Genomic DNA, 13722 nt, shown 5'->3' with positions numbered 1-13722 from the left:
TCATCAAAAGAAGATTGAGGAGTGGTTGGTGGACCCAAGAAGTACAAGCCCCCACACCATTCTCTAACCTATGAAATGTTGTCTTTGATGTGTGCATTTTGATGTACCCCTTTACATTCTGTCTCTGTCTGTCTGATAGAGTAGTGGTTATGGTGACAGCATCCCAAACCAGAGTTTGAGAGTTCAAATCCAAAAAGTGAGTTTTTTAGAAAGCCATTTTTGATGTTTTTGAGCCATTTTTGATGATGAAAGAGCTAACTTGAGGTGTATAAAGGGGTAGGGGATTGTTCCCATCAAATATCAATAAATGAAGTGACACCTTGTGTAGAATGTTCTTTAATAGAGTTGTGGTAACGTACTATGTCGTGGAGTAACAATATAACCCTTGTCTGCAAAAGCCAACTTTGACCTAGAGGCATGCTTTGTAGACCATTCAAAAGCGTTCCGATACCTTGTCCCCAAGATAAAACCCACATGTTATGATAGCTTATAGACAGTAGTAGGCAAATGAAGGGACAAAGTTCTAATATTAAGATTTTGGAATAACATTTCTAGGGTCTATTTGTTGGTAATTGGAAACACGCCTCTTTCGAATTTCGGCCCCCGTTCCTAAACACATCCATCCTATAGTGTAGGTTTTGAAGATTCATAATCTGTTTGTAGTCATCAAAAGAAGATTGAGGAACGGTTGGTGGACACAAGAAGAACAAGCCCCCACACCATTCTCTAACCTCTGAAATGTTGTCTTTGATGTGTGCACTTTCATGTACCACTTAACATTCTGTCTCTGTCTGTCTGGTAGAGTAGTGGTTATGGCGTTTGCTCCGCAAAACAGTTTGGAGAGTTCAAATCCAAAAAGTGAATTTCTTAGAAAGCCATTTTTGATGTTGCCTTTTGTGGGCATGAAAGAGCTAACTTGAGGTGTGTAGAGGGGTAGGGGATTGTTCCCATCAAATATAAAAAAATGAAGTGACACCTTGTGTAGAATGTTCTTTAATAGAGTTGTGATAAAGTATCAGTAGTAAATTTATAAATGATTTGACCTTCCCTATATTAATCCTAAAACCTGACAGGCGTGGTATATCAGACCGTGTACCACAGGTATAACAAAACATGTATTATTACTGCTCTAATTACATTGGTAACCAGTTTATAATAGCAATAAGGCACCTTGGTGGTTTGTGATATATGGCCAATATACCACGGCTAAGGGCTGTGTCCAGGCACTCTGCTTTGAGTTGTGTGTAAGAACAGCCATTAGCTGTGGTATATTGGCCATATATCACACTTCCTCGAACCTTATTGCTTAAACATGTCAGATCACTTTTATACAATTTTGAAATGTAATCTCAGAAACCACACTATTCCAATCATCCCTGAAAAGGCAATTGTTGAAAAAGTGCATCCCAAAGGGGATGTCGAGAAGAAGTGCAAATGCTGTGTTAAGTTTCTTTGTCAGAAAGTCAACCCGATCTCATTCTTCTGGATAGTCATTCCCAAGCTATGCTGAAGTTCCTCCTTTTATCAGATCATTTGGAGATCATTCATCCAAATTGAGTCTCTGTTATACTGTTTTCCTAATAGATGCTTTGACACACACCTTGCAAGTAGAGTAATTAGACTGAGTCTTTCGTCGACAGCATCTGAGGTGTGTATGTTTACGACCTCACTCTCCAGCCTGCTGTCAGCGAACTTACTTATTTATTAACATAGCTTCTCTGTGTTAACAATAATCACTCTATTGTCCGTTTATAACCCTCGCCAGCTCAAATTAACCTCTTTTCCCTGAATTTATTCAAGGGATAGTGGCCCTATGCTTTCCCCCTACACACAGTAGTGATAGGATACAGTATTTTCATTAGTCTCTAAAATAGGATGAAATGACATTTGACATGTAAGCTTATGCGTTTCTGTCTATGTTCTGTTTTAAACAAGTTGTGTGAAACAAAAGATATGTGGTGCTCATAACATGATATTTTCTTTGTGTAGGCCATTAGAGAGCATAGATCTGCTGTGTTAGAACTGTTTTACAATAGTGCCACGTTTGGCTTACTTTGAGACACTTTCGGTCAGAGCTTCATACAGGAGGAGGCTCTGTGTGGTCCACTTTAGAACGGTGTGGTTAACTGGGAATGTGTCCAAGGACTTGGACCATCTCCCACGACAAGAGCCTGGAAGGAAGCATATGAAAGATGCAATTTCTCGCTCACAGTTTCAAGCAATTGTTTGGCGCCGGTGTCAACCTATTGTTTTGATATACAGTCATTTCATTGTGGTTTCTGAGGCTCCACTAAAATATCCTATCGCTTTCTTCAAGCCTTCCATTATTTTCAGCACAATGTTCAGGAACACTAAAATTATAACACCATGTGTTTGCAGTTTATACAGTTGTTTGCCCTGTAACTGGACAGCTTTGTTTGATGTTTTTGTTATGTGGATTGTGGATGTGGCATTAACATTAAAGGAACGTTTGCGATAATATAACAGAAAACCACTACCCAGACAAACATAATAAAATATGACTTATCCTGAGATGACTCATGAGATCTCATAAACATGGTTGTTTTTTTTGTAAGCAAATAAAAATTGCTTAAAGATATACTGATATCTTAAATGGGTCATCATCCACATACATTTTTGTTTGAGTTTTAAATGAATTATATACAAATTGACTCTCGAAGAATATAACGTACGCCTCATGAGCTTAGTTCATCTGTCCTACCCCATTAGAACCCAAAATAGACGGGTTATGTTTTAAAGACATCTTTTGTAAGCAATGTAATTGTGAACAAAACACTGTATTGTCTCAAAACATGGTTAACAGTATCATTTTGAGCAACTGGAGAGAATGGAATGGAGAGGGGAGGAATGATCAGAGATGAATCTTATGGTGTCGGAGAAAGGATTTTTCACCCAGATGTAAGTGTTGCCCGGCACCAGTTCAGGGGAGCTGCAGTGGTCGGGTAATGTGACGTAGTGAGGAGAAGGCACGGCGCTGACATGGCCACGCGATGCCAGCATGTACATGGCATTCACCATCACGATGGACCGCTCATTCATCTTCACAGACACACTCTCCACTGTCCCTACCAGAACTGAGACACACACACACACACTTTAGATCCGTGTTGTGAAGCTACTGTAAATCAATTAGTTTAACTGCTTCCCAAAGGGATTCAAGTACTTCCCACAAAAGTAGATTCAAGAGCTTCCCAATGCTCTTGCTAAAGGTCAAAGTATTGAGTAATGTTTCCTGTCATCTTGTGCTTCAAACTGGAGGACTTACCTCTGCTGTGACACAGGACTTCAGTCTTCAGATCCCCCAGTGGTAGAAGTCTGGGTCCTGAGGATAATGAACAACAGCCTAATCAAATGGACAGAGACAGACTCCAGGCAGAGACACATCAGAAGACTCCTCCTTTATCTTATGCATGTATGCCATTTAGGGGACGCTTTTATCCAAAAGAAACTTAGTCACGAGTGCATTTTTACATATGAATCAAACCCACTACCCCAGCATTACAAGCGCCACGCTCTACCAACTGAGCTACAAAGGACCACATGAATAACATATAGAATCTTCATATCACTCGTCTGCCCTGTAGGTAGGTCTTTCAGAGACCTTTCAGAGATAAATCATGTATGGATGAAAAATGGGTATCAAGTTTGGATTGTATCCGGTTCCCACTGACCTGGAATCATGTTCTTGCTGGTGGTGTGTGGTTCAGGCCTTGGGTGCAGGACCCCGGCGCAGCATGACCACAGGGATGAGTTGGGGTAGCGGTGCCCACAGCAGGTGAACCCTGGCTGGGTAGGATAGAGCAGGTCTAGCCCTGGGGCAGAGCAGCAGGTCTGGGTGGAGCCGGCCTCCATCAGGACACTCCCACAGCACTGGGCCTCCTCTGAGAGTCTGTCCTGAAACTGCAGGTCGTACAGAGTCCCTGCACAGCACTTCATCTGGTCACAGCTGGGGTCATAAGCCTTCCCTCCGCAGCAGGAAACATTTCTCAACCTGTGGTGTCTTTGAATTGAAAAAATACTTTACTTCCCAAAACCAAGAGAACATCATCTTTCCCCCACCTGCAGTGTCTGGGCAGAGAAAAATATTTGATCTCTCTATATCAAAAGAGTCCATATCATCTCTCAGAATTTGCGGTCATGTTGGGTGAGATCAGAGCCATATGATTATTTATCATTGATTAGATTTGACCCATTCTATTTCGACGAATAGCTCTCAAGGAAATGGGATCTGGAGAGTTCTAGCTATAAAAATGAGTTTTAGCCAAATGATTACTTGAAATCGACAGATTGACAGATTGAGCAATGAAGAGAGATGACCAGTAGCATGTAGTCATGGATGCCATGGGAAGCCAGGCTTCCCCCCCAAAAAATGTACCTCTTTTTGTTTTTATAATATTCCTTCAATTAGCAAGAGGCTGAATGTATCTCACCGGAGAGAGCATCCGAAAGAGCGAAACAGAGCCCCTCTGTATGTCGGCCATCTATCTGATGCTGTCAGGTCATAAAGAGTATGACATTGTTGCCACGTATAGCGTGGCAACAATAAACAGTTGAGCACTTGGCCTCCCTTGATAAAAAAAAACAGTATAAAATAATAGCCCATCAACATTGAACTACACTGAGTGAGCTCAACTGTGAATGTTCCTGGTGCACCAAAACAGAGTGTCAAGGGAAACAAGTTTGGATTTGGCTTCACTCTTATCACATCAAATAAAAATAAATATGTTGTTGACAGAAACTATTTCAATTGTTGCATCTCTTTGTGTTGTTGTCCTCTGGTGGCTAGCTAACTGAAATTGTCCCTTTGCTAAATTAGTCATGGATGAAGATAGGGATTTGGACTTGTGGTTTTACTTCATTCTCCGTACTGGCCAATGATTATAACGGTGATTCTGATCCACCCATTAATTAATTCATTGTTGTGGCCTTGGCCTGAGAGGATGGAAGTTCAATATGTAGCTAGATGTAGAAGGCTAATGTTAACTAGCTAACGTTGCCCACGAAAGGAAGTTAGGCTAGCAAGCAAGCATTTTAGCCAGGTAGCCTAGGAAAACAAAAAATTGACAGTGTCATAGACCATAGATCTTTTAGTTGTCACTGTATTAGACTAAGCAGAGGTGATTTGCTGATGCTGAAATGTTGAAGTCGAAATGGTGCTGAAATAGTGAAGGCAGCTCCTGTTTTCTTTGCAACTTGCGGTAACTCTCTATGGTTCTAAATCATTAGTTGTTTAGTAGTCGGAAACATTCTTGCTTGACCATGTAATATGCTTTGTGGACATCACCAGAAAGAGCTTGCTCTCCAGTTTTGTGATGAAACAAAAGTGTAGTTGAATTTATTTTGATTCAAACGAAAGTAGATTCAAGTGCGTCACTCACAACTGCACTGCACAGACCTCCCACTTATTTCTTGACCAAAGTATTGAGTAATGGTATCAGTGTAAATTCAGACTGCCATGCAAGTTCTTGGGGAAAGCACTACAGGTTGCGACCCACAGTTGGAATGACAGGGTCTGAGCCTTTTCACATTAGAGCATTGTTTGTTAATGTGTTCGCCCACGTTTCCACTTGTTCTCTAGAGAATTTAGATCAGCATGTGAAACCCAATGAGACAAGATCGAAATTGTGGGGGGAAGTGGAATGAGGGGCAAAATACATACAAAATAAATATATATATATTTCCAGTCTGTCAGGTCATGATACATTTTTATGTATTTCCAATTAACAGACTTCAGTCAATAATAAACACAGTTTAAATGAAAAATATATTAGTAATGTTCCTAAAATCCCAAACAACCATCAACCAGCTTCCTCCCATAGCCGCGGGAAGTAGGGATGCTGAGGGTGCTGTAGCACCGCTTGAAAAATCACAATTAAATATATATTTGTTATTTTATTTAAAATTAAATAAATGGTGCACTAGGCCTTTATTACTCTTGTATGAGCAAAGAAGAATCCTGGCTAGGTTCAACTATCTACAGTTTCCACACTACAGTGCAGCTCACTTGTGTCCGTTGCAGCAGATTTCATTCCGAGGGTAGTATGTCTCCTCCCCACAGCAGTGTTTGCCTGGATCGTTCAGATGAACGCGTGAGCCACACACCATGTCACGGGATGGCAGATACAAGTGACCACCTGGGGAGCACTGGTACCCATCCTCCACCTCACAGTGCAAGGTCTGGTTACAGCACAGCACCCCTCGGTCCTCTACACCATACGGAATTGTACCACAGCACTGGGAGAGAGACACACCAGTCAGCAGGATAACAACACACACACACAACATGAATAACAGACATGCAGACACACCGTGGCATGCACATGCCCAAAAAAAGAGAGTCTAACTTTCTTACCAGGGGACCTGTGCACTCATCCTCGACCAACAGTGCTAAGCGTTAGAAAAGAGACCTCTAGTTATCCGTCGTCTGACACACTCTCACACAAAAGAGGAGCTGCTCTACTCTCAACTGGTTGCAGGGTGGGGCTTACAGAACTAAATGTGCTGTCAGAACTGACATGGTACCACATAGAGCCCAAGTAAAGCAAACACCATAAATAGTTATTGTTACTGGTAAATCACGGGGCAGATTTTCTCCCTGACAGACTTTTAGATCAAGCAGCACTCTTGAAAATTGGCCTTGAGTATAGAGACACCCTCTTCCCACAGGGGCCCTGTGTAAACATTCTGAGTGGACTGAAATGGGTCCGTGGACAACGTATAGTGTCAGCCTTGCCTTAAAATGACACTTTTTTAGTTATTTTGACCATTTAAAAATGTACAAATACACAGATACATCCCTGTGCTGTACAGCATTGTCTTTATGCCTTGACAAACAACAACTCAACAAGCATATGGAAGATTTAGCTGTTTTACTTCAATTTGACTGAGATGAGGAGAACTGATTTTTATGTAGTGGAGGAGGTTCAGTGAACTAAGCTTCAGCTGTAGGCCTGTGAGCTCTGTGGGCTAATGGACTTACCAGGTTTTTTCCAAGCACCCTATTGGACAGCTTCCCGGCACAGCAGATTTTACTGTCTGGATTGTAGACCTGAGAGCCACAGCTAGCACCATTGTAGAGATCTGGTTAGAGAGATGGGAAGGACAGAGATGGGGATGATGGTGATGATCAGATCAAGACTGGTAAATCAACAGCCTAACCTGGCAGCATTTACTGTACATACTGTAAAATCAGCATCCATACAATACAGTGCGATGACTGCTGAACAAAACGGGTCATCTATTACACATATGGACTGCTCTTTCACCTACATATGATGCAATATGGCCTTTGTGAAAACCCCCAGAATTTGCAGAGAGATTGGGTGATTCGACTGATGATATAAAACAGCTGTTTAATGCCGTTTCCTCCCATGTGTGGTTTGTGGGAAAGTGGATGACCTAGTCAGTTGCACGACTGAATGCATTCAACCAAAATGTGTCCTCCTCATTTAACCCAAACTCTCTGAATCAGAGGTGCCTCCACGTCATTGGCGCTCAGAGAACATTATCTTATTTTCGTGGTAGAGCACCTAATCTTCCACAAGAACTCACACACACACGTGTCTCATTTAAGATTTTATTTTTCATTATAGATTTAATAACGCTTTCTGGAGTCTCATGGAATACATTTCCAATGTCTCCTTCGCGTGTGCTTCTCTGTCTGCACGTGTATACTGTCTTACATGGGGTGTGGTGTCGTGTTCCCTCACAGCAGGTCTGGTCGTGGGAGTAACTTTGTCCCTGGAGAGATGTAGGGTTCACACAGCAACGTTCTGTTGTTGGGTTGAAACAGGCACCTAGACCACAGGGCTGTTTCCCAGACATACTGGAGGCAGATGGAGAAAAGACAGAGTGGGGAGGACCTCTGCAGGAAGTGCAGCTCAGAGCAAGGTAATGTACAGGAAGTCTATAAACTGGGAAAGTTAAACTATTTGTTTGTCATTGCATCTGCCTCCACAGTTTACCAGGGGAAGACATTCATTTCAAAGGATCCATATGCACACCCACAATTAGATGCCATACAACACATGCACATGAAAACATTAACAGACCATAAACATACAGTAGAAATGTATACAAACACACATACAAGCATAGTTAAAATTATTATTTCAAAAAAATAAAACAATCTATCATGTTTCTAATTATTCCACCACACTTGTTCTACAGGCAAACCTTTACAGTTAAAGTGCCCATTGGAGGTTATCTCAGTGTCAATGTGCTAGTTGGCAGACCAATGCCAAAAGGCAAAACCCCCAAGGAAAAATAAAGCAATATCTGACACCTGCAGATGTTCAGTAAATATTAAAGAACATTTGGAAAAACTGACATGTAAGTGGGTGTTTTTATTTGCATCTTAATGATGTTGCATCATTTAAAATGGATGCCATCCCATTGTGGCTTTTAGCCATTGGACATCAATTATATTATATTCAAACATGACTGTTAATGAAATGGTTGAATTGAACATTGAATAAAGAAAGTGAAACATGAGGTTCAGTATATGGTTGAAGGCCAAAGGCAACCTTACCATTTTGGAGAAGTCGGAGCAATTTCCAAGTGCTGGGAAAAGAAAGAAAGAACAAAACACACACAAAGATGACAAACTATCATAACGTGAAGTTTCATTACAACCATACAAAGCCAGTAGGTTTCCTTTTTTTTTTACTAACATCAGACCCTGATGATGCACAGCAGCTTGCATTGAGAGGCTCTGGAGAGAGTGGTTCAGAATCGAAGCAGCAGCAGTGGCTTCGCAGGTCAAACTGGTGGTCTCCACAGCACCGGTGGTGAACGGACATTTTGGTCAGGACCTTCCTTCCTTTAACGACATTTCCACAGCAAAGCTGGTGGTCTTCATTGTAAAGCTCTGCAGAACAGGTAACAAGGACTGATCAGATGTACTGTTTAAAACGACTGAAGGGCTTTCAAGTGCTCAAGTCTAACGGTCTTGACATTGTGATGGGGAGTGAGCATAGAAGCCGTGAGGTGCAGGTGGGAAATTGGGAAACATCTCCCAAACAGTTTTGGGAGCAGACAGATGTAAGGGGTGCGTAATCGATGGCAGGGACGTCAGACGCAGGAGAGCTGAACTTGGTAATAGCCGGAGCAGTTTAACAGTAAAACCCATGGCATAAAAATAACAAGATAATTGGGTCCAAAAACCCGTCACGCACCAAACAACACGTGCACTTACAATAAACAATCCCACACAAAGACATGAGGGGAACAGAGGGTTATATACACAACAAATGATCGAGGGAATTGAAACCAGGTGTGAGGAAAAACAACACAAAACACATGGAAAATGAAAAGTGTTTCGATGATGGCTAGAAGACAGGCGACGCCGAGCGCCGCCCGCACAAGGGGAGGACCCGACCTCTATTGGAAAGACAGTTTGAGAGCAAAGTCTAAAATGCACACCACGACAACATCTCTGTTTATGCCTTTGTGAAGAATAAAACAAACACAACTACATAATCAATGATGACATCAATAGATGTGAATAGACCTGATCTCGCTGACCTTTTCCGCAACACTTGGAATGGGGTTGGGTCCTGGTTAGGATCTGAGAGTCACAGCACAGCTGGTTGAGTGGGTCATAGGCCTGACACCCACAGCAATCTGACACCAGCTGGCTCACATTAAGAGTCAGCTGACCTGCATCGATTGAATAACAGATAAACACATATTGAAACAAAACTTGGGAGGTGCTGAGAAAATAACTTTTCACAGTTACCAGGTTTGATTGAATACTGTAGATGCCATGGGATACTGCTTGGAGACAGGACTCTGTCTATCTCACCTTCACAACAGGAAGCCTGGGTGAGGTTAAAGACCCTGTTTCCACAGCAAGACAGCAGCGCCTCTTTATGCAGTACTCTTTCACAGCAAGTGTAATCTAGAACGTCATAATTCAGCCCACCGCAGACGTGATCTCTGGGAGACCTGAAAGGCAGAGGCTCATCTTCATGTCTAGAGGTCATTTTCTATATCTATGTGCAGCACGTATACTAGACATAGGCTGCATTCTCCCCTCAGCCCTCAAATTTAGTGGACTTCTGATGATGTATCATGACGTCTGACGAGTATACACTTGCAGGGCGAGGGAGGAAGGAATGATTTTTAAATGGACCTTCCTTGCCTGGAAATTCATCACTCGTCAGCTGTGTTTTCAGCCACAGGTAGCTTATTGGTGCATTATATGTGTCACAGTCAATTATGATTGCATGTTTACCTATATTAACTATATAATTATTAATATACGCCTACTGTATGATAGCTAGCGAACTAATTAGCTAACCAACGTCAGCCTGCCTAGCTGGAACTTCTGAAGAAGGAAAATGTTTTATTTCTACAATTTCCAAAAGCTAAACAAACAAAAACATCAGTTTTACGAGACGTGTTTACGAGACGTTTGTGCATTTCAAACTTATTTACATTTGTTTTTACTTGTATGTTGACTCCATATTGACGTTGAGCTTTTGAGTTTTGGCAGACTTTTCTTAGTGGATGTACTGTACAATCATTGCAAATTGAATTATGGGGCGTTTCAGGCCCGAATGTGAACGTAATTGTATACTCGCAAAGTCCACTAAAATGAGGGCTGAGGGGTTTACGTTGCAAACTTCCCTGGCTTGGCTAATCATTTGGACCGACGACAAATATAGCCGCAGAGATTACGCCATGGACATAAGGCAAGGGTAAATTGACGAGCGTGTGTCTTTTATGAGTTTGAAACACAGCCATAGACAAGAGTGGAGTCACAATGCTCACAAATACAGAGTCACATCATGATGACACATCTTAATTAAAGAAAGGCATTTAAAATATATATATATTTCACCTTTATTTTACCAGGTAGGCTAGTTTGAGAACAAGTTCTCATTTGCAACTGCGACATGGCCAAGATAAAGCATAGCAATTCCACACATACAACAACAGAGTTACACATGGAATAAACAAAACATACAGTCAATAATACAGTAGAACAACAAAGGTAGTAGGATGAATTTGCCCCTAAACACTATCAGGTCAGTTTTTCATATCCCCGCTTAAGATTTGAGCCCTAGGGCAGCTTCTACCCAGAGCACAGATAATAAGGGTACTTGCTATACTCACATGTCGTAGAACTTCCCAGCATGGGCAGAGACTGGAACTCCAAAAGGATTGACTTGCCCTGTGAAACGTGGAACATCCTCACATCAAGACAAAGCGCTGGCTACGTATTCTGTGAAATGCTCGATCTCAGGTCATGAGGAAGGCGTGATATTTGCAAAACGCTCACTAAGAAAATATTCCTACTGTCAATTGCTTTACAGTTAAAACAAATTAAAGCGATTCATATTTTTTTCCAATCAGTGACTGAAGTTGATAGAATTATCTCTATGCGTTTTATCCTATGATAAAATGCCTGAAAAACTGAGCTGTACGGTAACCCGAAAAAGGTTGGGAACAACTGATGTAGAGCAGGATTTCTTAAATTATGGTTTGGGAACCAAAGTGGACCCTAAGCATGTGAGCGGTGGGTCGCGAGCTATTAGTAATTAGTAAACATTTATAATCACACACTATTTCTTCTTAATTTGAGTCGTTCAAGGACAATACTTTTCTCATTTGGGTCTTGAGCTGAAAAAGCATAAGAACCTTTGGCTTAGAGTAATGATGGGGCTCCCGAGTGGCTCAGCGGTCTAAGGCACTGCATTACATTGCTAGAGGTGTCACTACAGACCCTGGTACGTTCCCAGGCTGTATCACAACCAGCCGTGACCGGGAGTCCCATAGGGCGGCTCACAATTGGCCCAGTGTCATCCTGGTTAGGATGAAGGCCGCCATGGTAAATCAGAATTTGTTCTTAACTGGCTTGCCTAGTGAAATATATGTATTTTAAATGATGACAACTCATTTCCCTGACCAATCATCTAGATTGCAGATATCCCTATACAAGTAGAACTATGTTTGGGTTTCTAAACCAACATGATCCACTGCATTCCCGATTGACATTTGTTTTTCAGAAGGCATTTCAGGGAAATAAGGTACATAATGTATGAACTCTCAATTCCAAACCACAAAGAAATAATTTACAATAAATTCTGCTGTGGCTTAATCTGAGAGGCAGAGTAGTAGCCTACACCTCTCAACAGCTGACCCAATTTCATTCATACAAACAGATGCAAGACATGATCTTTCCACTTACCAGGTGCGCTGCAGCAGGGTAGAGCCAGAAGAACTGCACAAATGAAACAAACAAATGTTCAGAAAAGTCCAGAGGATTGTACAGACAAATTCTAGCGAATGTGCAGAGTTTGATAGGGATGCTCACATACCAAACATCAGTAGCAGAGTGGTCATGGTGACTCTTTCAATGAAGCAGTCTCATTCATAGATGAAATACTAAGATGCACAGAGATAAGTAGTCTATTTCAGCCACACCTACAAGCACCACCCCTGACAACAATGTCCAATTGCCAAGCCATCTCAAAATAGTCTACAGTATGAACCCAAGTCGTTAATATGTTGTTTGAGTCATTGTTTTGCTTGGACCTCCTTTTCCAGTTGCAGTTGGTGAACATTTTTGTATGCCTAGTTTCTGGAAAAATATGTGGCCTTTAATAAATGTAATTCATACAATTCTAAGTAATTTAACATGACTAGAGACTTGAGCAGAATATTTTTTTAATACAGCACACATCGAAAATGACAGGCTACTTTGACACTGACAAATCAACCTGGTCGCAGAGATGATCGTATTATTCAGTACATAAATCCAAGACACTCGTATGGCATGTATTCATTTGTGGATGTCTATGACACATTTCATATGACATGTAATTAATTACAATTTGTATTATATGTTACAAATTTGCAAAACCCACAAAATATGAACAATTTGCAAAACGTACTATATGTTGGGAATTCGCTAAATGTACAGTACCAGTCAAAAGTTTGGACACACCTACTCATTCAAGGATTTTTCTTTATTTTTACTATTTTCTACATTGTAGAATAATAGTGAAGACATCAAAACTATGAAATAACACATATGGAATCATGTAGTAACCAAAAAAGTGTTCAGTCAAAGCTTTGTCATAAATGGGTTTTCCAAATGGACAATAACCCCAAGCATACTTCCAAAGTTGTGGCAAAATGGCTTAAGGACAACAAAGTCAAGGTATTGGAGTGGCCATCACAAAGCCCTGACCTCAGCCTATAGAACATTTGTTGGCAGAACTGAAAAAGTGTGTGCGAGAAGGAGGCCTACAAACCTGACTCAGTTACACCAGCTCTGTCAGGAGGAATGGGCCAAAATTCACCCGACTTATTGTGGGAAGCTTGTGGAAGGCTATTTGAAAAGTTTGACCGAAGTTAAACAATTTAAAGGTAATGCTACCAAATACTAATTGAGTGAATGTAAACTTCTGACCCACTGAAAGAAATAAAAGCTGAAATAAATCCTTCTCTATTATTCTGACATTTCACATTCTTAAAATAAAGTGGTGATCCTAACTGACTGAAGACAGGACATTTTTACAAAGATTAAAAGTCAGGAATTGTGAAAAACTGAGTTTAATGTATTTGGCTAAGGTGTATGTAAACTTCCGACTTCAACTGTATCTACACATACGCTATGGTCACAAGACGCAGGCGTCCTTATTGTCCCTAGAATTTTTAAGTAAACAGCTGGAGGCAGGACATAGTCCT

At 41.2% G+C, this 13722-nt stretch overlaps 2 protein-coding genes across 3 annotated transcripts in view; one reads left to right on the top strand and one right to left on the bottom strand.

Moving 5' to 3' along the window:
• Nucleotides 1-378: 378 nt before the first annotated feature.
• On the bottom strand, nucleotides 379-12419 carry LOC123993071 (galaxin-like). The gene is made up of 13 exons (XM_046294836.1): nucleotides 12348-12419; nucleotides 12218-12250; nucleotides 11143-11200; nucleotides 9827-9969; nucleotides 9547-9681; nucleotides 8694-8890; nucleotides 8552-8583; nucleotides 7704-7846; nucleotides 7001-7101; nucleotides 6026-6255; nucleotides 3693-4021; nucleotides 3287-3343; nucleotides 379-3095 (listed from the first exon to the last, which is right to left on the bottom strand). The coding sequence occupies exons 1-13, from the start codon at nucleotides 12370-12372 to the stop codon at nucleotides 2827-2829; spliced, it is 1752 nt and encodes a 583-aa protein (XP_046150792.1). The 5' UTR covers nucleotides 12373-12419; the 3' UTR covers nucleotides 379-2826.
• The window catches only part of LOC123993070, a 63787-nt gene continuing 59971 nt past the window's right edge, over nucleotides 9907-13722 (top strand). For both annotated transcript variants that reach the window (XM_046294835.1, XM_046294834.1), the window contains exon 1: nucleotides 9907-10205. In XM_046294835.1, the coding sequence (XP_046150791.1) occupies nucleotides 10140-10205 (66 nt within the window). In that variant the 5' untranslated portion in view covers nucleotides 9907-10139. The remainder of the gene's footprint in view (nucleotides 10206-13722) is intronic.

This window comes from Oncorhynchus gorbuscha, linkage group LG13, assembly GCF_021184085.1.
Source record: "Oncorhynchus gorbuscha isolate QuinsamMale2020 ecotype Even-year linkage group LG13, OgorEven_v1.0, whole genome shotgun sequence".
In the NCBI taxonomy this organism is placed as follows: domain Eukaryota; kingdom Metazoa; phylum Chordata; class Actinopteri; order Salmoniformes; family Salmonidae; genus Oncorhynchus; species Oncorhynchus gorbuscha.
This window is presented reverse-complemented; position numbering and strand designations above follow the sequence as displayed.